Raw genomic sequence first — 23,494 nt, forward strand, 5'->3', positions numbered from 1 at the left:
ACACAGCACCATCCATAGCTGGTTGGCACACCCTGTCACTGCTGGGCATACTGCCTCTCTTGGTAACTTGCTGTGACATGTCTCAGCAAAGCCTGGCATGACCTCAGGCTGGGAGACCCATCACCGAACACTCACATTGTTTTGTCAGCTGAGCACTGAAATTCCTCCTTCAGCATTCCTGGGTCTGGGCTTGGCCTTAGCTCACTGGACCCTAGGGGTGGTCACCCTTCTGCCACCTGCTTGGGCTCCTGGCATGTGCACAGCACAGCAGGCCGGCAGTGAGTTACACCTGGCATGTGCCATCTCTGAAACTGGGCCATGAGCAAGTTCCTCAAACATTGAATTCCACCACCTGTCTCCAAAACCTGGCATATTCTCTTTCATCTATCCCTTGGCCTCTGAGCTCAGCAGAGGGGCTGGACCTGGTCCTCGCTGAAATTCCTCCTACTTCCACTGCTCTCCCAGTGCTGGGCTCCTTGCTTTCAGGTTTGAAGGCCCTGAATTATGGTTTCTGTGACCAGCAAAAGGACAGCACGTCACTTCATCTGGGTTTGTAATCAGCTACCTCATCATATGATGCTGATTTCTCCCCTCACTTTTCCCTAGTTACTCATAAACACAATGAATGCTGATAGTTGTTCCCTGATATTGCTCTTTTCTTTATAAGTGACTCCTGCTCTAATGTGTTGGCAAAACAGGGAGGGGCAGGGCAGTATCCAGCCAAGCCACCTGTGCTAAAGGCTGACAGGTCAGCAGCAGCTATAGGCTAATACTAGCACATATAAAGGACTTTTCACAAGACCACAAAAAATTAGGAAAACCTGTACTAACCCTGTTTGAAGGTCGGAGAGAAAACTGTAACCTGCTAGAGATAGGCGAAGTTTGCAATGAATACTTGGGTGGGAGGACCTAGTGTCATAAAATGTGTTTTGGAAACCTTGGGCTCTGCTTCTGACCTTTTGCCACTGAGAAATTAATTTATCTGTGTCTTTGTTTCAGTAAAACAAATGTGAGATCTACCAACCTCCTTTGAAAATGGAACAGAGAAGAGTCTGTAGGTATGAAGGGTTATGAGTGGTGCCAACTGACATCTACTGGCAAACTAAACATGGTTGATAAGATAACTCCAGAAACTGGGCTCTATTTGGGGGCAAATTTACATGTTCCTTTCAAACATGAAAAGTTAGGCTTGCTCGTTGTTGGGACAGATTCATTATATTTTTGGAGAGAAGGAAGAAGAGGTACTGCCAGGAGCTTTTCACACTCATGACCATGGCCAGTGGGGGCTGCCCCTTGTCAGATGCCTGAGCTCACTTTCATACATCTCTGCTGTGCCACTCCCTGCACACACCAATGAACGTCTCTGTTCCTCACTTGTGCTTTGACACCATGGTCAGGGCACTACTTTCTCCCTCTTTGGCTGGATCCGAGAGCACCTTAAGGCAAGCCTTTCCTTCAGAGCACACACAGCACCTATCACAGTGGGGCTCAGGCCTTGGCCACTGCGACTGCCAACACAAATAGCCATGGTGGTGATATCTTTTCAGACCACCTTATATTTTTCCAAACCTCCTCCTGAAGATTTTTAACACCTCAAGGCTCAGCTGTCTTCTGCAAGACAGGGGTTCCCCAGCCGGACACGACAGTTTGAAGTGCGATCCTCTACAAATTGGAACAAAACATAGCCATGCACCTGTTGTAGAGGAAAAAAAACTTTACTTTCCCTATGAGACATATATAATCTAAACAGCTCCTGATAGGAGTCCTGACAACATACATCTGAAAACAGAAGCTGCATGAACTTACCATTCAAAGTATTTACGTTGTTTCTCAACCAGCTTGAGCACATGATTGACAATCACACACAAACAATTGCTGGGGACAAGTTATCACCTTGCCCTACTCTAGGACACATGATATACATGGCGGCATGACGACAAGGAACAGACAAGACACAGTTGCATGGAGATGTACAGGAGAAGACACTAATGCAGGCACAGGCATATACCAGTGACAGAACTTGTTTCACACTGTGCGGCACTGGCACCACCAGAATCATAGTATGGGGCAAAGGGAGCAGTCTTTCTGCCAGCAAGGGGGAAAGGAGCTCACTGACCAGGCTGTTGATGACACTCAGGAGACCACAGCTGCCCGTGGTTCTTGTCTGATCTCAGCCAGAACCAGTTCAGGGCTCCTCCACAGGGCAGGCTGACTGCTGCCCCTCACTCAAAGGAGAGGAGGCTGCCAAACTGTTCTGGTCAGTGGGAAACAGGGAGCCCTGGCAAGCTGGGCTTGCAGCTTCTGTGGTTGCCATGGACAGGCAGAGTGAGGGGCAGAGCTCTCTCCCAGCTGCAACAGCCCCCTGGGGCTCTGTGTTCTCCCTTTCCGGTGGACAGGTAGCTTCCTGGGATTCAAACTTGTACAAACCCTGCAGCACAAACACAACTGTTTCCCTCCTCCTGCTTCCCTAAAGAGCATCCCACATTGCTTGAGGCTGATGATGACTGTCCTGTGGATCTGAGTCCAGCTGCCACAGCCTTGTCCTCTCGCCTCGCCTTCCTTTCCTGACACTCACAGGGGTCCCTGTGCAGGCAGGAGCAATGGGGTGGAGATGGCCTCCTGGTGTGTAGTGACTGCAGGTTCCTGTGCTGTGCTGCCATGGCTGCAGCATCCCTGCCTCCATGGGTGAGTTATCTGTGGGGTTGGTCCTGCAGATGTTTAGCAGAGCTCAGAAGGGCAACAGAAACACTGGGCAGTGCAAAGAGAGAGGTTTTGTGCCACCTTTTCCGTTGAGCAGAACAAGCAAGCAACACTCTCCCTGTGAGAAATCTGAGGTTTTATAAAGCCAGGCCTTACAGGTCATCACTTTCACCTTCATTTTCTTGGCAGGATCCAAGTTCAGGATCCTGTTGTCCTCACAGTAGCTGTTTCTATGTTAAGGAGCTGAGCCTCAGCCAGCAACATATCTTCCACTGACTCTACCAGCACAAGATCAACCCTCTGAAGCAGACAGTTGCTGCTTGGATCTCTCCTGTAGTGCCAGACTTAGTTCTTCACAGATCAGTACCCCAAGTATTTGATATCTATCCAGTAATGCAGGCTCAGGACCTCACCCAGTATTCTGAGTCTCTGGAAGAGGCAGGCACTCCTTCAGAGACTTCAAAAGAGCAGCCTATATTTTTTGCTTTTAAATTAGGCCTCAATAAACATAGTCTGCTATTGAGCCAGGATCTAAAACATGGTCTTACAAATTAATTTAAGGAAGAACCTTCCTCTGTGACTTTCAGCACACAGAGCACCTGATTCATTAACCACTGTGTGCACTGTTCAAGTCCATTAGAGAGCATGTAGCTCCTCTGTTCAATTAGAACTTCAGATATGGATTTTCTGTAAAATTAAATTTTGAAAAAAAAAAAAAAAAAAAAGGCCTATTTGAGGAAGTTCTCCTGACATGGGCCATTTTCTTCTGAATAAGACAATAACTTCAATGCTTAGAGTAGGAGGAAATAAGCAACATCACTGTTCTGAGTTCAGCTGGAAAAGCTGAAGGCAAGAAGTTCCTGCCCTGTTCTGAATTCAGTAGAACTGGGAGTCAAGAACTGTGGCTATGTCTCAAAGATAAGTCTTATCCCCATCAGCGGGAGCAGCTGATGGAAAGCGAGCTGTGAGACCCTGCAGCTCCTGCATCCACAGCTCTTGGCTGAAATCTGAGCTCCATGGGGGCTGGATGAGAAAGTCTCCTGCCAGACTCTGACAGTGGAATGACCCTCTGCTTCATTTTATCAATGATATTTTGTAGCTGTGGCAGCCCTGGACTCTGTGGACAGGGCTGATCCTGCGGTCCTTCAGACGTTCCCAGGGAGGCTTTCCCCCAGAACAGAGTGACACAACCATCTCAAAAAGGTGGCAATACAAAATTCCACTGCACAACATCCCCACTAAGCCTATCACTGCACTCTATAGCACACTGAACAGTGTAGTATTAATATGAGTCATTAGTAGCAGCCTGGGACAACTTGCATTTCCATTGGCTTTAAGCCTAGAGAGCCTATTTGAGGTTAACTATTGTAAGAACACCAGCAATTAAGATATTTGAAATACATCTACAATGGTCCCTTATGGCTGCAGTAGTCTGCACAAACTACAAGGAAGAGAAGTCTCAGGCGAAAAATGCCTGGAAAAGGAGTATTTTGCATGCGATTGAAAAACTAGCATTTATCTCATTTTCATAAAGTTAGTAAAGCCTTAGCATCCTCATTTCCAAACATCTGAATCCAAGGCACAGAGAGGGTTACCAAAGCATTCTGGAAACTACAACAGAACAAATCTGCTGGTAACCAGGTAGGCACAGATAATAAAGTTTTTCCTTTCCATCTTTCACTATTTTTTTTTTCTTTACATGGTTACCACATCTTTGTCCTGCAGATAATTGTGGGAGTTGGGAACAAGTTATAATGTGCCACTCTGGACATAAGTTTTTACAGAGATCTGGGGTTTCTGCTTTTTGGGAAAGGATAAATAAAGACTATGTGTCAGCCTGTCCAGAGGCCAAATTTCTACCTACTCCAGAGATATGTGGGCCAAAGTTCTATAATAGCTTTGTGACATTACACATCATAATGCTGGAAAAGAGCATCACTGATTTTTCGCATCACTGGTTCCTGGCAACAGTGGTGCCTGCATCCAGCTCTCTGGATTTTTCTAACAGTGGGGAAACAACAGACAGTGACTGAGTATGGTAGGAGGCAGACAGGGACCACTGGGCTGTTCACTAGAAGCACACATCAGACTGTGGCTCGATGTTCTTGGGCACCTGAGATCCTGGCACACTTGACCTGGGCAAGATGGGGTAGACCCCATTTTGGCAAGAGTTGCCACTCAGGTTGTTTCCCCGTACAAGTTCTATTCCGCAGCTTTCTGCTTCTTCTTTCCCCAGCTGGTCCAGGCCCTGGGGCAGCAGCTCTTCCTGATTGGGTTCTTCCTGTGAATCAGAAGAAAGAGCAACTTGCACTGTTAACAAGCTACCAAGAAATCTAGCAATATTCCAGCAGAGAGGCAAGGTGTGCATGATACTTAATTATCTTCCAACATTCTTCCATAAATTAAAACAACCTGCCTGTCTGTTGAAGACCTGATATATAATTTGCTGCAATACACTGATGAATGTACATTCAAGTATTAGATAGTTATCTTTTTGTTCTCTACAAGAACATACAGAGAAATACCAAAGGAGAGCAAATCTGCAAGCAAATGCTCAAATAATCTTTTGGGCTTTTTCACATGAGAATTAGGACCCTCCAAACTACCCCTTCAGGTGGGAAAAGATCACAAAACTACTCTGGAAAAGAAGGCTTCTTTCTGACTCAGCTAGGTCACCATTATGAAAGCCATGAAGATATGAAGTAGTGACACGGCTCCCACATGCTTTCTACCTTTGACTTTAAAGCTGAAGACCCCAAATATGCTGGTTGGCCAAAAATAGGCAGCCTTTGGCAGAAGTTGTAATTCTGTGAGGAGGCTCTATGGGAACACCACTATCAATCTTCCACCTCATGTGTGATAATTAATCCACAGGAAAGATATCAAGATCACAGTTCACAACAATATCATGAACTGTTCTTGGTGGGAAGGCCAGTATGATCTTTTTTGACCTTTGAGGATAAGTAGGTGCAAAGAAACTAAGGACAAGTGAGTTGCATTCACTGCCACAGGAATGAGCATGGCCTCAAAGGAGCTGGAAGGTGTGTTTAAGGTTACCATGGATAACTGGGGGGGGACACAAAAGCAAGAAGCTTTTTGTCACTCTGCTTGAACAGAAGAGGTTTGATCATACAAAATGCTGACCCTGCCCAGCCCTTTCTGGTTTATGTCAATGGGGACTGAGAAAGCAAAGATAATACCAGGTCCATTCATATAGTAGGACCGGTCACTTACCCTGAAACCGGTTCAAATGCATGGTGGAAGGCTACCTTACCTTGCTAACATTATCCAGTGGCTTTCCCAAAAGGTCCTTCCTCTTCAGCTTGTTTCTTTCCAGCATGTCTAGCTTTTTTACCACTGCATCAATCTTGGAGCCAATGCTGTTTATTGACTGTTCCAGCTGCAGCACACGCTGCAGGAGGCTGAGGGAGACATGCAGAGAATTTGCAAGATTTTTCTTGTCACAAACAGCAGGATTTGCAGCTGAAATCTTACAGTCAATGGGTCAGACCTCAAACAGGAATGAATGCTCCACATCACAGAACTCATTCATACCCACTGAAGACATAACTCCCTGCTACACTGTATTTTCATCTGTAGTGAGTGGTTCTGCTTAGGAGAGATCCCTACCAGTTTGGATCACTATATAATCCCATTATTAAATATTTAATCTGCCTCTCCTTTCATATGGCCCTACATGGATTGCTCAGTGTTTCTCAGTAGCAGAATCAGGATCTCCTGATTCTCTGTGCTGTATTTATCCCATGTTCCTCCTGTGGAAAAACTAGCCAAGTGTTATTCTCAGACCTGGAAGATGAAGGCTGACTCGGCCATAAATCAAGGATATTTATTTATTCCCACCAGGACCTTCTGTAAAGGTATCAACTTCCCCTGGCCCAATTATCAGGGCTACCTTCTGACCTCAAACATGACAGCATATTGCCTGTGGCCAGCTGACAGCTGCAGAGGTTATTCAAGAAGCAGAAAGCAAAATTTCTTAACCAAGTCTTTTACAGGAACAAGCAAACTACATTACAAGAACTGTCCCAGTTCTCTCCTTACCTGCTTGTCTACACATGTACAAGATTAAAAAAGGGACAAGATCTTACTGAACCCGCTTAGCATCAGTGTAAACAGTTATATCAGGGAAGAAAGTAGCAAGGAATCAGACCCCTCATTTGCAGATGGATTAAATTACTGCCAGCACAAACATACACTTGGAACTCTTCTTTGGAGACCCAGCTGGCCTTACTGATGTGATTATTCTTTGCTTCCACGTAGCTCAGATTCTCATCCAGGTTGTTGTCACCATAGGATTTCCCCAGATTTTCAATCTCTGTATTCACAGCAACCTAGAAGACAGATAAAGAAACTCCTGCAAAGCTGAATACTAACTCTGTGTCAGCTTTGCTGTGAATAACACAGAGCAGTGATACACTCAGCTGCTGTCCAGGCAGAGTTGGAGCTGTATTTGAGTTGTTAGAGTTGTCTCCTTAGTTTATACCACAAACCCAAAGATTCCAAAAGGCCACTTTGGAGTGATCTCTACCAAACAGAGGGTTTCTTTCCTTGCCCCCCTTCTCCTGCGTTTTCATTTTTACCCTTTTCGCCTCTAGGTCATGCTTCATCTCCTGTTGCTCCTCTTCATCAAGGATGTGGTTGCCATCTCTGTCAAACCTGGAAAAGGCTGCTGTGATCTCATGGTCTGCATGGCCCAGTCTGCAAAAGAAGAGAAAGAGAAAGCTCAAGGCACTGAGTTACGCTGCTAGGCTCTAACAGTGAAGGGAGCACACCTTTTGAAATCAGTGTATAGTTTCCTCCTGCCAGTGACAAACCTAAACATCCCAAATGGGAAAGAGACAGCAACACAAACCCATTTAGAACAGGAGATTAAGCATGTCAGGAAAGATAATAACTGGGGTTTTTTTTGAATCTTACGTTGCCCAGATCTGAGCTAACTGCTCTCCCAGCCTTGAAAACCAGAGTATTTAAGCTAACTGTATGACCAAGAGAAAGGGATAGGAAGGCATCCCTCAAGCTGACTCACTCCTTCAAGCTGTTCTTGAAATCCTCAAAGTCCAGTTCTTTTGTTCCATTCTGCAGTGCTTTCTGCACATCAGAAATCTGCTCCTTCTTCAGCTTCAGCCTCATGAGTGTGCGGTTGTAGCTCTGTTACCAAAGGTGCAAGCAGACATGGAATCATGCAGGCAGAACAGTGAAAAACAGGGCAGAGTGGACAATGCAATCTGGGTGAGCAGATGCTAAGTAACACAAGGAGATTTTAAGCTTTCTAAAAGCAAGAATACAACACTGCTGAATGAGCCCCATTTCTAAACTAGGATCATGCCTTAAAAGTGACAAATGCCGTTCTTTGCAGAATATTGGTCCCACAGCACAGAACTGTGACCTTCCAGGATCTTTTCTGGAACTTGCCCATGGGAAATCCAGATGTAACCCACTAGGTCTGAAGGAGCAATGTAATATCCTTAGCTTAGCAAAACAGGGCCTGCCATTTTATTGATCCAAGTACATTCTATCAAGGACTGGAAGAGCTTTGTCTAGAGACTGTCCTGGGAAGAAAAGTCTCTCAGAAACACTACCTTTATGCTCAAGTAACAGGATTTCCACAACCTCTGCTTTCTCATCTTCCTATTGCCAAAGGATTTAGGAGCTTGATTTATCCCAGAAAGGAACTGTGACTCCTACATGCACCAAGAAGGTGAATCTGGAGTTGGCAACCACTGTTTTTCTCTAGTAAATTCCACATAGGTTGGAGGATTTATCTAGAAAGTAGCACAGCTTTCAGTACTCATCACCTGCTTCAAGATGTCAGAGAGCTGCAGCTCATCCTTCTGGCTTGAAAGTTCCTCCTTGACTTCTGAATAGGTGTCATTGATGATGGCCAGAAACATGTTCTAGAAAAATGGGAAGAAAAGAAATGAACAAGCATGAGGCATTTTGCTTGCTCCAGCAGTTGAAGCAGCAAGAGACAGACACAGCTGTGCAAGGCTCAGTTAAACAAGGAGCTGTTTCTACATGGGGTATCCCTTGAGCAAATTAAAATCGGCAAAGGGAAGGCCCACTTCAGCCATACCAGGTCTTGTCACTGGGGAGGAGGTCCTTGCCATTAAAGCAGTGGCCAAAGGTACATTTGTACCCAGTTCAAATACCATCTTTGGTAGCCTCTCCTCCAAGATCATTAGGAGCATCCCTCTGGCTTTCCAGAGACTGTCCCCCATGCTTTGTTCTCTGCCTGCTACAGAGGACTGAACTGATCCCCTTGGATTCAGCTGCCACATTACTGGTATTCCCAGCTAGTTTTAGTCTTCACCTTAAAGGATGTGGGTATGGCCCTTAATCACTCTGATCATCAGATCCCCAGTTGCAATGACATGCTCTTTGTCTACCTTGATCTATTTGCACTGCAAAGCTATTGTGACAGAACCTTCCTTTCTCTCTAAACATTTGCACTGCGCCTAGCTTTGGGATTATCAGGAGGGGTGTCTCAAATACTGCTGTCAATACAGGGGCAAGGAGGGCTTTCTTGCTTACCAGGAGCACAAAGAAAACAAAGAACACATAGGTGACGAAGTAAATAGGTCCAAGGACCCTGTTGGCATTGTCAATGGAATTGTAGTCAAAGTCACCGAGAATGATCCGAAACTGGGTGAAGCTGGAGGAGAGGAAGAGCACAAGGTCACACAAAGGCACATATATTTGTCCTCAGACAGTCCTGAGGTGAACCTTGAACCTGACTGCAACCCAGATGGTTGCAGGCACAAGCCAGAGCAGGGTCTAAGTCAGTCAGTCTGACTGGTGAGTTAACTGTACCCATAGTATTTCAGAGGCAAATGGAGTTGATCTGGTCAGAGCAAGAGCTGGCTAGAAAGTAAAACATGGTTTCCACACAAATTTCTGGTTGTCCAAAGTGTGTTTTGGTCTGAACAGGAGTTAAAAAACAAAAACAAAACAAACCCTGAATTTTCCCTTATAAAGGCATTTGGCTCACTGAAGCCTTCTCTGGCAAGAATTCATGAGACTGTGAAGAGAATATTAGTACTCGATAGTGCTCTTCAATCTTTTGCAATTCATAGCCCCTATAAAAAAGTAAGTTTAGGTCTATTGATGAGAAGCTTGCTTATCTCAGTTATCTATCTGTTGTAGAGCCCTTAAGGGCAGGACCTGGATGCCAGAGCTCTGTGGAACACAGGCTGAAACCTGCTGCTGTAGCAGGTACCTCCTTTACCACCACACACTGCCTGAGCGGGCCATGGAGCGAAGGGCTGTCTGGGACAGGACATCTTAACTCAGCTCCCAACACCCCCTTCTGTGGGGGCTCATCCACCCACTGGTCACCCCCCATCTCAAGTATCTTAATACATTATCTGTGGGACTTCATGGGAAACTGATCCGTGAAACGACTCTTGCAAAAAAATATCCTCCAATTAAAAAAAAAAATTAAATCTAAAAAAGTCATAATGAAAAAGACAGACAGACACAGACTGGGAAGCCATGTCGAGAGAAAAGAACTGTGAGAGCCCCGAGCCTGAAATCCTGTCTGAGAAATGCAAAGCTCCATTTCAGATTCCTTGCATTTGGACTGTTTAGGGAGCTGAGAATGTTTTCCAGGTCTAAAGAAGAAGAATATGGCATTGCTTCCCTTTCTTTGGCTTAAATTGTACCAATTCAGTGATATTGAAGTGTCACCTTCCAGCAAGAATTTATTTTTACCTTTTTTGCTTTGAAAATTTCTACTTAAACTCATTTAGGGTTATACAGCATATTTTAGAAAACTTCATGTTGAATTAGTATTAAAATTATTGTATTATATGACTACCAACTTTCAGAAATGAAGTAGAGGTGTTATCAAATCAGATATAATTATAAATAATATAAATATTAAGTTTCTGACTTTTCATTTCAGTGTTTAAAGCAATCATCTTGACAAGACAAGTGCATTACTCCTGCTTTTTCCTGTGAAAACCTTGTAGGAACAAACAGTATTCCTTCCAAATCTTTGTTCAAATTGAAGTGCACTATCTGATGAAAAGAGAAAAGTTTTCATGCAGCTGTTGTGCAGACACTGAAACAATGTGATCGCCAAGTGTATTTGGAAGCCAGAGAATTTCAAAACTCTGGAGCTGCTATCACCTGAGCTACGATGCTGTTCTGCAGAAAGATGTTAAAACACTCCATATGTTGAATACCCTTGGTGTGCTTAATGACTCCACATCAAGAGAAAGCTGTCTGGGCTCTAGCAAACTGCAACTTCTCACTGAATGCTCACATGAAAAGGCTGGGATTTCCACTGAAATGTAGGGTTGCAAGGAGTCTTAGAGTCTGGTAGGATCAGCTACTCACATCCTTACTGATAAACCCCAGACAACCAGAAATCTGTCTGTAACCCTCAGTTTTCTCACTGCATTCTTTTGTCCATGATGACATCACAGCTGAATGACTGTTAGAGATTTATTAACCACTGTGGCTTTATTACAATGAGATACAACAAGTGTCTGATTGACGTTCAGATTTGCAATAGGGTGAAACTGGAAGGTAGTTAAAATTCTTTTGATGAAGTGATAGAAACATGGTTCTGACTTACACACTTACATGCATTTAACAAAGGTGCTGAAGTTTTCCACTTGTGTCCCAAAAAGAAGGTAGCCCAGCTGGGCATAGGCAAAGAAGACAATGAAGAACATAATGGCAAAGCCCAGGATGTCCTTGGCACAACGTGCCAGTGTGGAGGAGAGCTGGGTCATGGTTTTGTTAAAGCTAATATACTTGAATATCTGACAGAAGAAAGAACGGACAAAGTTAGGTCAAACCATCAGCTAGGTCAGTCTCTCTCATATATGCACATGCTTATTAAGGTAAGGGGTTCACTATAGTCAAAGCGCCGAGAAGACAGCCAGGCTAAGGGAATGGTGGCTTAGCGTTGAGGATATTTGTCCTAAGTGTGCCACCATCTTCCCGTGGGACCATGAAGATATAACTTTGTTCCCTGTGTCAAAGGAAAATACAAAGAGGAACTGCTTTAAGGACAAATGTCTTGAGGCTAATGAGGAGCCCCAGGTACAGTGTGGCTTTCCACCATGACAAGATGCTTTGGTTGAAATGCAAAGTCCATCCCAACAGATGGATAATTCCCAGTTGCTTGGTGGCCATCATATAGGAAAACCTGGTTTGCCAATTCATCGTCCAAAATACCAAAACAGTACAGGATGGACCAAGTTACATTGTACTCATCACTTTTTAAAACCACTTTTACACCACAATGTCTGAGTTCATCTCCCTGTCTGTTATTTCCAAATAACTGGCCTCAGAATGCAGGGTGAAAAGTTGTCTGGATTTATTGCAGAACAGAGCACGTGACTTTGAGGAAAATCCTTCTATGTTATATAGCTATTACACTCATTCACTCAGAGGGATGGAAGACTCAGCCTCAAAGCTATCTAGAGGAAGGGGTCTGAGACTGGAAGTTTGGCACCTCCCAGATCCTCTACCATACCTTGATCCAGGCAAAGAATAAGTTGACTGCATTCATATTGTTGTACTGTGTCTGCCAGAATGCCAGGAACTCGAAGTCTGCATAGGTATCGGGGTGTTTCAGCAGCTCTCCCAACAGCCTGTTCACCTCAATGGTGCGGAAGATGTGAAACCCAATAGCAATGATGGAGAGCTGCAAAGAGGAAGAGTCTGCAGTGACTGCTGTACCTATGCTTTCTGCAGAAATTAAAGAGTCACAGAATTCCTTGGTATCACACTTCACAGCTGCAGTCTACTGGAGGGGGATGGAAATAAGGTCTTAATGCACAGAATGATGCCCTGACTTCATAACCCCTCAGACATGTCTAAGGATCTCTAGATAATTTTCCCAATTCCTTCAGTTGTTTTGGCCCTTCTACCTCTCTGCTGTTGCTCACCCAAAAAAAGTGTGCAAGGATTCTCACCAGAATAACGACCACATCCAGGATGTTCCAGATGCTGGTGAAGTACTGAAGTTTGTGGATACGTAGCTCCAAAATCTCTTCCACCACATAGTAGAAGATGAAGACACAGAAGACAATTTCACAGGCAACAATGAAGAAGTCCCACACACTGACATATCGTATAAGCTTGACTGTCCGGATTTGCCAGGAGGGAATGGCACCACCAGTGGCTGGAAATTCGACCACTAACCTTGAAGAGGGCAAGAAAACTGATAATTACAAACAGGGGAAGGGAGGCTCTTGAATAATTTTGAGAGGTATTGAACCTAAGCATGAGCTGTCCACAAACCATGAGTGGAAGAGTTGTGTGTTTATGCAGCCCTACCTCTGCTGCTTCACTGCCCATGATAGGAAAGGGTAAAAAGTGAAGAGAAGTGTGACTGGTTACATCAAGAAGACCAAGTCTTCTTACTAATCTACACAGCATCTACTGACACCATCCAGTCCTAGCGCCCTGGTGGACCATATTAAAATATTTGCATTTTTAAGGAACTGTGGCATTGCATTAGGTCTGGCTGAGATGATAATTTTCCACATGGCAGTCCTCATAGTGCCATGCTTCGTATCGGCAGCTAGGAAGGTGCTGAAAAAACATCATTGTTTTGGCTACTGCTGAGCAGTGCTGGCACAGCATGAAGGCTGTCTGTCCAACATTGCCCCTCACCAGTAGGCTGGGGGTGGGCAAGATCCTGGGAGGGGACATAGCTAGAACAGCTGACCCAAACTGACTGAATATGGTCTCTTTCATAACATATGACATCTGCTCAGCAATAAAAGCTAAGAGAAAAGAAGAGGGCAGGGGGCATTCGTTATTATGTCATTTGTCTTCTGGGGCAACCTCTACACATACTGATGCCCTACTTCCTGGGAAGTGACTGGACATCACCTGCTGATGGAAAGTACAGAATAAATCTTTTGTTTTCCCTTGATTCCACACATGGTCTTTTGCTTCATTAAGCTGCCTTTATCCTGACCCACAAGTTTTTTTTCCATCTTATTTTCTCCTCCCCACTGTCCTGCTGAGGAGTGATAGAGTGGCTTGTTGGGCACCTGGTATCCAAACAAGGTCAACCCACCATAGGCATTGAAGAAGAAGCAAGAGGCAGAAGAATATTAGGTGGGATTCAGCTTACCTCAGAACACAGAACAGATTGATATTTGCATTATACACAGAGAAATCAATGAAGACAGCTCGTGTTCCCCGATCCAGCCATAACTTCTCCTTCAAGATCTGCAGGGCTTCAGCACTCTCTTCTCTGGTCAGCTTGAGGTCTATGTAGTATCCTCCCCCACTGTAACTGGTTAGTCTTCCCCAGTGAGATGAGCCACCCAGTTCCTTCTCAGAATGGTACCTCCACCTGCAACAGACAAGCCATAAGCAAAGGCATCACCATCCCATGCTTGGATATGACCTTGTAGCCAGGAGAAATTAGGCTACATCTTCAGTGGACAGAGCAGTTTTAAATGAGAGAGTTGGCACTTAATTCCTGTTCCAGATCTGAGCCTGCATCAGTTCTTCATTACTGAGAGATTTCCAATCTAGTGCTTCCCAGCAGTAACACAACATGACTTGCGATACTATGGAGGGAAAATTCTGCAGGTTCGTTGGCTACGCCACAGCCTTGTTTGCATGGAGGTTACTCCCAAGACCTTCTGTATTGCCTTCTACCATGTTGCACACAACCCTCTGCTGAGAACACACTAGGCATCTCATATTTCTTTATGAACAACAGCTTCTCGTTCACAGACCAAGACTCATGCAGCAAGCAAAGAGTTACTAAAGTGCAGCTACTTCACATTATTATAGAGAAACGGGTTTTTGAGATGAAAGAGGTGCACTTCCTTCTCTCTGGCTCCTGAAATCCAGGAGAGAAGCAGATAGCATCATTCATTTGATAGATCTGGTTCCAAAGGTCTCTATTCGTTATCACCCTCTTAAAACCAGACAACAATCTCTACCTAATTCTCCACTGGATTTTTCATGGCTTTCCCAACAGGTCCCACTCTGCCACTCATTCTGTTGTGCTTTTCCTTAAAGTGACACTTGGCCTTATTGATACACAAAAAGGACTTGCTGCCACTGACTACAAGGGGAATTCCAGTCTTTTATGAAAAACTCAACCCTGGCATCCTGCGGCTCAGCAGATTTCATTGTAATTAGAAAAGACTAATGTGGGGCAACAACAAATCAGAGATTTTTCTAATCCTGAACAGCAGAAGATGTACTTACGCTGTTCCATTGATGAGTCCAAAGGAGACCTTTTCCTCCTTGTCTTCTGAATATACATCATAGCAGCCTGAGATTTCCTCCTTGAAGTCATCATGGACCACACAGGAATTGTTCTTCACCTTCAGTTGTCGCATGCGTGGGACACCCAGCAGCAAGTTCTCATAATAGATGTATGACTGGGTGCCGTGACCTGCTAGGGACTCATTGTTGTACCACTTTGTCCAGTAAAGATTATCCAGAAGGGGGCCTTGTGCATACTGCAAGGGAGAGAGATGAGAACAACTTCATAGCCCACAGACCAGAGGAATTTGCTTGGTCTGGACTTGAGATAGTAAGACCTGACCCACCCCTCTCTACTCCCCAAGACGGAAAGTCATAGAAGTTTACGCTGGATATATGCTAAGGAGGGGAAGACCAGGACTGGTGGAGCCTTAGGCTGGAGGAGGAATGCTGGACAGCGGGGTCATTGTTGGCTTCTCACAGGCCTGCAATAGAGTTGCTGCACTTTGTTGGGTTGGCAAAGAGACAAGGGCCCTGCAAGTCTCTTTGTCCCTTTCACTTCAGTGAGTACGTGTCTCAAGGAATTGTCCTGGCATGAGGCGTGAATTATGAAAAGGGCATGTGCTGGTGCCCTAGAAGCAGTGGGGAAATAAATAATCAATCATGCCATAGTTCATTTTACTTTTTAAATACAGCAGGGAAAGACAAAGCTAACTGACAAACAATTTCTCACTGACTGTCAGAGATAAGTGGATGCAATATCTCAACACTTTACTGTGGCTCATATCGTTCCTTCACCCGTTCTTTGACAGATATGTGTTAGACCCTAGCCGTCTTTTCCTCTCTTTATCCTCTTTGATAAAAGTCAGTGCAAATTTTAATCTGACTTCTTCATAAGAATCTATAGATCAGACCAGCTCAGGCATGAATTACAGGCAGGTTAAGAATGCTCTTCCCACAACGGCCAATTAAAAGGGACATAGGCTTATTAATAAGAAACCAGCATTAAGACATTGGACTGTGGGATTCAAAGCCATTTCTAGCACAAGGAAACCTGGAGTAAGTCACTTGGTCTCTCTCTGGGCCAGTACTCCCTATCTGTGCAACGAGCATCATATCACAGCAATTTATTTTTGTTATGTCCTGGCTGTCTTGCTGGTAAGTTTCTGTGGAATGGGCTGTACTGGGCACACACAGAACTCAGTATGGCCAGTATTCTGTCCACAGTGCTCAGAGAGATAAACTGTATTTTAAATCAGTGGATATTTTGCATGCAAATGATATCATAACTATTGCTAGTAGCTGGCCAAAGCTTGTGGCAGCAAAATCCCTTGCTGAAAGCACCAGGTAGCACATCCAGAGGGAACTCAATATCCAAGTCTAGCTGAGATTCCCAGGGGTCCCCATGCCAGGCCAGACTTGTACTCACCACCCAGAAGTCAGCCATACTGCCAATGGACTGGAAGGAGACACGGCCATCTGTAGAGGTCTGCAGGAAGAGCTCAGACATCACTTTGGTGTAGTAATAGGCATTGGAACTTGTCATTCCATATGTCACTAAGAGAAGAGACAAGAGGAGGGTCCTCCCTTATACCTGAATATTGGAACCTGATATAAATATATGTAAATACTCACTTTTGGTGTAGCTTATAATTTTGCAGGTAAGCTGAGCAAGGCAGAAGAGAAGAAACCTTGGGAACTCTAATCATACTACTTTCTGCTTTTTAGGGATTTACAAACCTATCTGTTGCATGTTGCAGAATTTAAACTGTCAGACTGACAGACCATAAGAGTTTAAAAGCCAGGGAAGACCATGGGATGATGAAACTGAACAGCTTCAGTAACTATTTATTTCCTCAGATAAAATTCGTGAAAGGAATTTTCTTTCTCAGAACAAAATCCATGATCTGTATTTTGAAGTTCTGATTTGAATCCATAAAGCTATCGAGACCACCCCATTTTCCCAAGTGGAAAGCTCCAGTTAAGTTCTCATCTCTCACAAAAACTCAAAGAGAAGTAGGCTTTAACTTCCCTGAACATGTTGTTTCAACTCTCCAGTGCTCCTTCCTATGAATGATCACCTGCTCCATGGTGATGACTAAGAACATGTCCTGCTTTTGAAAGGGTGCCATGAAAATAAAGCAGCTGGCGTTCAAGACCTGCTCCCCCACCCCACCTTTCTGGATGAGTCAGTGTATGACCACACATACGTCTGTGTGCATCTTGGTTCTTTAGGAAGAGTGACTGAAACACTGTCTCCCTGTGCCAATGCGATAGTAACTCAGGTTGGTATTGTCTGTCTATCTCTTCTGCCATAGGGTCCTTGAAATATAATCCTCTTCACTGTCCCATGCCACAGGTGCTCATTTGTGATAATGAATGAACCTTCCCAAAAACCAAACAGCCATTGTTGTACCCACACAAAGCCCATTAGCATTCAGTACAGGGACGCACTAAATCCACCCAAGAACAACACTGTGAGCTGCCATGTGCTTTATCACCTCAGCCACCCCTGCAGTCTCAGAGGGAAAAATCTGTGTCTTTGGCCCCAGGAAGTTTCTAGAGCTGCTCTCTGGGTCTTGAACTTTTGCTGTGAAACTAAGAATAGACCCTGGGCAGATTCTCAAAGGACTGTGAAGTTAATGGCCAGAACTGATAATGTGGATCAGAAAATGCTGTTTAAAACTAGCCAATATCAGTTAGGTCTAGAGCAACAGTCAGTTATCTTACTTCTGTGTGCAGCAGCTGTTCTGTAGGTTAATGACACACCTGCTTGCTGCAGTGACTGCATATACAATAAATTCAACACCTACAGCAGAGTGAGGAATTTAATAATAAAACCTCACATTATTCCTCTCATGCTGGACTCAGACAAGCACCCATCAGATATGACAGCCACTTACATAAACAGATGTCCACCAAAAACAGAATATAGACTAGCAGCTCTCGCAGTGTGGTCTTGACATAAAGCTCTCTGTTTTCAGCGGTGTTCTCAGTCAGCGTAGTGCCCCACAGACCTGTTGGGTGTAAAGAAGAAATGGGAGAGTTTTGATGGCCATTCTCCAAGGTCATGTGAAGAGATGAAGTCCCATTTCCAAAGAACACTGTTGGGAGTTGGATTTTTGTCACTTTTCAAAGGAAAACCACTTTTCATTTCGAAACTTGACTAGGAGCTGTAAAAATGTGTTAAATAACCCCTAAAAAGAACGACTCCAGTGTGAACAAAACATCTGGGTCTGACAAAAACAGAAATATGCTGACTTTCTTATTTTGCTAAATCACTCTGCAGTTTTCTGTTTGAGTTCAATACGGTCTGATCTTTTCCTGCCTGTTTTTCAGCTTCTTCTTGACAGAAACTCAGTCTTTGTCACTGGTACTCTTGAAACCACAGTTTCACCTTAGTCATTTGTGTGCCAACAGCTGATCTTCTGACAGGTCTCCCATAGCAGAACTGCATCTGATGTTAGCTTTATAACTGTTAGTCCTCTTAGTGCATATTGAACCATGAGACCCAAAATATTTGTCCCTTCCTTATCTAAAAACTCCTGCGGATTTATTGTAGGTCATAAGACTCAATCAAATAACCCAACTCAATATTTTCAGCATAACATTTAGAGCCAAATTGTCTTCAAGATGTCTATCAATGGAGCTCTGCTGACTTCAATACAGTTATGCCAATCACAACAGCTAGTGATTCAATTTCTTCACACAGTGAAAGCAACTCATTAAACATCACCAGGGTTGATCAAAAAGAGAGAAACACTTCCTTTAAAAGGAACCTTGATATTTTGATGAATGGCCTGATACCATTAGTGTATTTGTTCTTTTTCTGATGGCTTTCTGCTGTGACTTCTGAAATGCTCTTGAAGTTGAAAGGCCTAAGAACTTCCACTTGAAAGCCTCATGATGGAAGCCACGTCAATAATACCCATAGTCTTGCCGCTTTCTGCAGCTTCTAGAGAGCTCAGCCCTGATGCCCACCCCGAGTAGTATTTAATAATCATCTTCCTGCAAGCCAGGATCAAAGCTGATCAAATGCCACGCATTTGAAGTCATCTCTGGCAGAGGACAAGGTGCTTTTTTCTTTGGAGCAAGTGAAAGAGGTATAGTGGTCCATGCGCATTTACTCCTGTCCTTTCAATAGCTCTTTGGCATCTCAACAGATTTAGAGAGCTTTTTGCACCATCAGCTGTCATAGTGACTGTTGCAGCATCCACCCTCGCTCCTGGACAGACAAACCAATAGCCTGTTCTGGACATGTCAGACCAGCAACAGAAATGAGAGCCTGGGGGAGATGTGGATTAACTCATACGCAGGAGAGAGTAGCATGTAGTCTACAGGAACCTCCACAATGGAAAAACCCAAGGAGCCACAACCCTACCATCTGTTCAGATCACTTTCAAATGACCCCATTCATCTCTATATATGACTACATCACAACTTTTTAACAACCTTATTTGATTTTCCATGAATCAGAGAACCCCTAATACCCACACTTTCAGAACAGAAACATAGCCTTTCTTTGCTTTGGGCATAGAAGTGTACTCAGGAGCACCTAAATACGGGAACACTCAAATACCCTTGAAAACTTGTTCAGACACTTGCCCAAAACTATACCTGAAGTAGCATGAGGCTGGTCCAGTACCCTTTCAGATTGCATTCAGTAACTGTAAAACTAGAAAACAGGCAATCAATACAATTTGTTTCTAATTCTTGTGTTCCTTATAGTAACAAGTTACTGGTAAGAATTAATGGCAACATCAGCATTATCCTCCAAGGCTGCTTTTAAACCAGGCTTGTAACCCAGGTAAGTGACTAGCTCACGATCTCAGGTGCAGCTGAACATCCTCTTCCAAAGGCAGTGGGAAGCTGGATGGCCCTCATCAGTCACCATGCCGTCCAGATACCCAGCAAAGTGTGTCAGCAGGCTGGCCATCAAACAGCTGTGGTGGCAGGAGGCAGCAGGAACCAGACGACACAGTTTCTTGGACACAGTTTAGAGAGGAATAGTCCTGAGCAGCAGCAGTAGTAGCTGCTCGCTGGTAGTCTAGCCCAGTAGCTGGTGAGGACATGAAAATAACTCAACAAGCTGACTATGACCAGTACCCCTGAAGAGCTACGGACACATAATCCCAAGGAATCTTTTTTTAAGGAGAGACAAAAAAAAGAAAAAAAGAAAAAGACACAAACAAACACCAAAACAAACAAACAAAAAAAAAAACTCACAAAAACACACCAACACTGTCCTTGGTAAAGCAACTTATCTTTACTACCTCCACTTTCCATGTGAGACACTAGGGTGATTAAATGGAAGGGGAGAGAGAGAACCAGCAATACTTGCAGAGACAATAAAAAATAATGAGCGCCTAGCAAAGATGCAAAGGAAGGATGCAAATTCTGTAAGGGAAAAGTCCACACCTCAGTGTGGTTGATGGGGGTCTTCCTTGTGGCTGCACTGGCCTTTGGATCTCATTTCTCCAGTTCTGGTCTGTCCTACAACCCTGTTTGCCACTCTTGGTGGCAGGACACACTGCTGCAACAGTCACTGAAGAAGGAAATGCTGTAGTGTCCTGACAGGTATTTTCATTTGCATGCTCCAATTTCAAACCTGGTGTCTCACAAATGAAATTTTAATGTTAAAGTATGGATTCATTTTTCCTTTTTAAGTCTCAAACAATGCCTAGAAGAAAGGATATTAGAAAAAATAAAAAAAAAAACAGATAAATGATACACTGCTTCTGAGCAATCTGTAATTACCCTCCAAGCCCACCCAGTATTTGCTCTCTGGCCAAGAGAAACCTCTAAAGCCCCGGCACTGGCTTCCCTGTGAATTAGTAGTGTTAGTCTGTAACTGTCATGACAAGTAAGAAATAATTGATCATGGAGGTGCTGTGCACTTCAGGATGAGGCTAAACTGTTATTCACTCACACGTGCTGTTAGAGGGTACAGCTCTGAGAAAGCTTCTTGCCTTCCAAGTCAGAAAGAAAAGACACATTGGCAAGAAAATAATAATTTCCACAAGAAATACAGTCTCTTGCTATGTCTTCCCTGTTTTTACAGTATTAGGACTTTATGCTTTCTATAAGAAACAGTTCAACAAACATTCCTGCCCAGGGCTGTATCCTTACAGGAGACCTAACTCGCTCCCAGCTTTTTGATTGCCTCTGAATAAACCTGTAAAATATTTCATTCCCCGTTGTCTTTTAGATCAGAAACTAGCACCTCTTTTTTTCAGCTGTCTTAGGCAAAACTTTGTTTGATACATTCCTGTTATCCTCTGCTTTTCAGTCCTGACACTACTAGATTTTCTTTGGTGGATATTCGTAAGTCACTGTAACATAGGGGCCAATACCTCTCCATCTAGGGAAATGTACACAAAGGCAGAATAGTCTTATCACCGAAGTGATGACTCCTATGGATTCAGGACAATTAAGCTAAGTCCAAACCTCTGCCAAAAGGTTTACTGCATGACCCAGAGCACACCACTAGGTCTGTCTGTACCTCCTGCCTAATAGGAAAGATAACAGGACAGACCTGGAGCTGCAGCAAGGCACAGGGAATGAGGATGCTCCCTCCAGGTCAGCCAAAGGTGACCTCCAGAGTAACGCTAGTCCATGTTGAGCAGGCTCCTGGGCTACACGGATACTATGGGGTTTCTACCTTCTGCATCCCCACGCTTACCCCACCCCTCACTATACCATCACTCTCCCCAAGGGCCAGTAAGTCCTTTCTAGTAAAGTGTCAGAACTTTACCTCGGATGCCTCTGAAGATGTAGAAGCAGCACTTGAGGAAAGGACTTGTCTTCCCATCCACAGCTTTGCTCTGCTCTTCCTCGTAGTACTGTGGAGCCCTCACCTCTTCAAAGTTTTCATAGGGATTCTCCAGGGTGGACTTGGGGTTGTAGATGGCTCGAATCTTCAAGGAGGTGGAGGGAGAGCCATTATAAACAGGATTGTCCCACGCTTTCTTCCCCACTGCCTCCAGTTCATGCTCCTCTGAGGCTCTGAAGTAGCTTGCAGTTCTGCTGTTTAGGTGAGCTGAGCTCATGGCACTCACTGACAGCAGAAGTACTTTTCAACTAGAATTGTGAAGGTTGCCTGCCCAGGCTGGAGTTGTATGAGAAAATCAGTCCATGCCAAACAGCCTGTCCAGCTCAGCAAGCCAGGAGAGCACAGCACCAGCTTCCCACAGACAGCACATATCCTCTCTCTCTCTCTCTTTTATAGCAGCTCAGCTGGCGACACCTACCAGAGGGTTGGCTCTACCTGCCGTTAGGAACCACCAGCAGCCCTATTATCCCAGCAGACACGGGAACACAAGGAAACACATCCAGGAAACCTTTTCTGCTTCCCAACGGAGATAACAGATCCAGAGGCTACCGTGGGAAGGGGAGGCTGCTAGGAGACAGACCCTGAGGGGTTGGGGGGGGGCAAGAGGAGGAGGAGGCCGGTGGGATTTAATTGGACCCCCTCAGGCTGCCTGCAGGTCAGCTCAGCTCCAGGTGAGGCTCTGGCGGGGTGCAGTGAGAGCTGGGGGCCATCATGGGACTCCGTGCAAGCGCCGTTGGGGAGAGGGGCTGGATAGGGACCCTTTGTTCTGGGGGTCGGGGAAATCTTGATGCAGCGCGTCACTCCAGTGGGCTCTGGTAATGCTGCAGCTCTGTACAACCCAGCCCCAGCCCTGCCAGGCTGCAGGAAATGTCTGGAGCTGCCAGCTGGATCTTGAGATTTAGGGTCACTTGCAGAAGCCCGTTTTGCATCAGCTTTCCACACCATTCAACTGCACCACCCAGACAAAGTCAGCTTCACCCTCTACCCTACACCTAACCTGCAAACATCCAACTCTTCAATTGACAACCATCCAAAACGTACCTATGAACTCTCCAAATCTCCTCCACACACAATCCTTGCATAAAAAGTGCTCACTGTTTTCATTACCTTTCATTTAAACCAAGTCTTCTCTGGGTATCTCCATTCTAGCATCAAACAACTGGATTTACTCTGCATTTGAATTACTTGAGATCATTCTCATTCTAGGAATGTGCAGAGGCTAAGATAGCAAACCATCTTATGAGAGACTCCTTGAGGAATCAAAACAAAAGGCAAAAGCTGCTCTCTGCAGACCAACCGGTAGAAACTGCATCAGCAAGCACCCCTCTGTGTCTCCAATCCATCAAGATAAACCTATCTGAGTAGGAAGAGAAGATGGAGAGGGAGAGAAATGCATCTTAGACAAGCACAGAATGAAATTGACCTTGTTAGGAGAAACTTGTTACTGTGTACAACTTAACAATAAGTGTCCATAAAAATCTGCATGGGTATAAATCCATACTTCCTAACACTGGAAAGCTCTCTTGCATTCATGTACCCATGCAGTGACCCTCAGTGAGGATTTCACTGGCTGGCTGCAGACTCACAGGGAACGGCATGTGCAACTCTGGCTAAGCAGAAAGAAACAGGTGTAGGAGAACATTACGAGGTCCTTTACAAGACAATGGTCTTTTTGCTTCTTTCCAGAAGAAGCAAATAAGTAAATATTCATGATCTCTTAGTCTTACTTTGATGATGAAT

The 23,494-nt window shown here is 44.5% G+C and overlaps 1 protein-coding gene and 1 long non-coding RNA gene across 3 annotated transcripts in view; one reads left to right on the top strand and one right to left on the bottom strand.

Annotated features, from left to right (window-relative positions):
• LOC139828559 (uncharacterized) overlaps positions 1–13,628 on the top strand; it is a 16,390-nt gene extending 2,762 nt beyond the window's left edge. Inside the window, exons 2-3 of one of the 2 annotated variants that reach the window (XR_011740310.1) lie at positions 1,000–1,058; positions 10,625–13,628. This is a non-coding gene — a long non-coding RNA (uncharacterized lncRNA). Of the gene's footprint in view, positions 1–999; positions 1,059–7,316; positions 9,671–10,624 lie in introns of those variants that run through there. The other variant, XR_011740309.1, reaches the window with a different exon arrangement.
• On the bottom strand, positions 4,772–21,971 carry PKD2L1 (polycystin 2 like 1, transient receptor potential cation channel). Its single transcript, XM_065843612.1, has 15 exons — positions 21,677–21,971; positions 17,826–17,939; positions 16,352–16,479; positions 14,923–15,179; positions 13,826–14,050; positions 12,654–12,882; positions 12,212–12,382; positions 11,311–11,492; positions 9,253–9,373; positions 8,517–8,615; positions 7,748–7,869; positions 7,302–7,419; positions 6,916–7,052; positions 5,975–6,122; positions 4,772–4,981 (listed from the first exon to the last, which is right to left on the bottom strand). The coding sequence occupies exons 1-15, from the start codon at positions 21,969–21,971 to the stop codon at positions 4,772–4,774; spliced, it is 2,556 nt and encodes an 851-aa protein (XP_065699684.1).
• Between the last annotated feature and the right edge of the window lie 1,523 nt (positions 21,972–23,494).

Source organism: Patagioenas fasciata, chromosome 8, assembly GCF_037038585.1.
Source record: "Patagioenas fasciata isolate bPatFas1 chromosome 8, bPatFas1.hap1, whole genome shotgun sequence".
In the NCBI taxonomy this organism is placed as follows: domain Eukaryota; kingdom Metazoa; phylum Chordata; class Aves; order Columbiformes; family Columbidae; genus Patagioenas; species Patagioenas fasciata.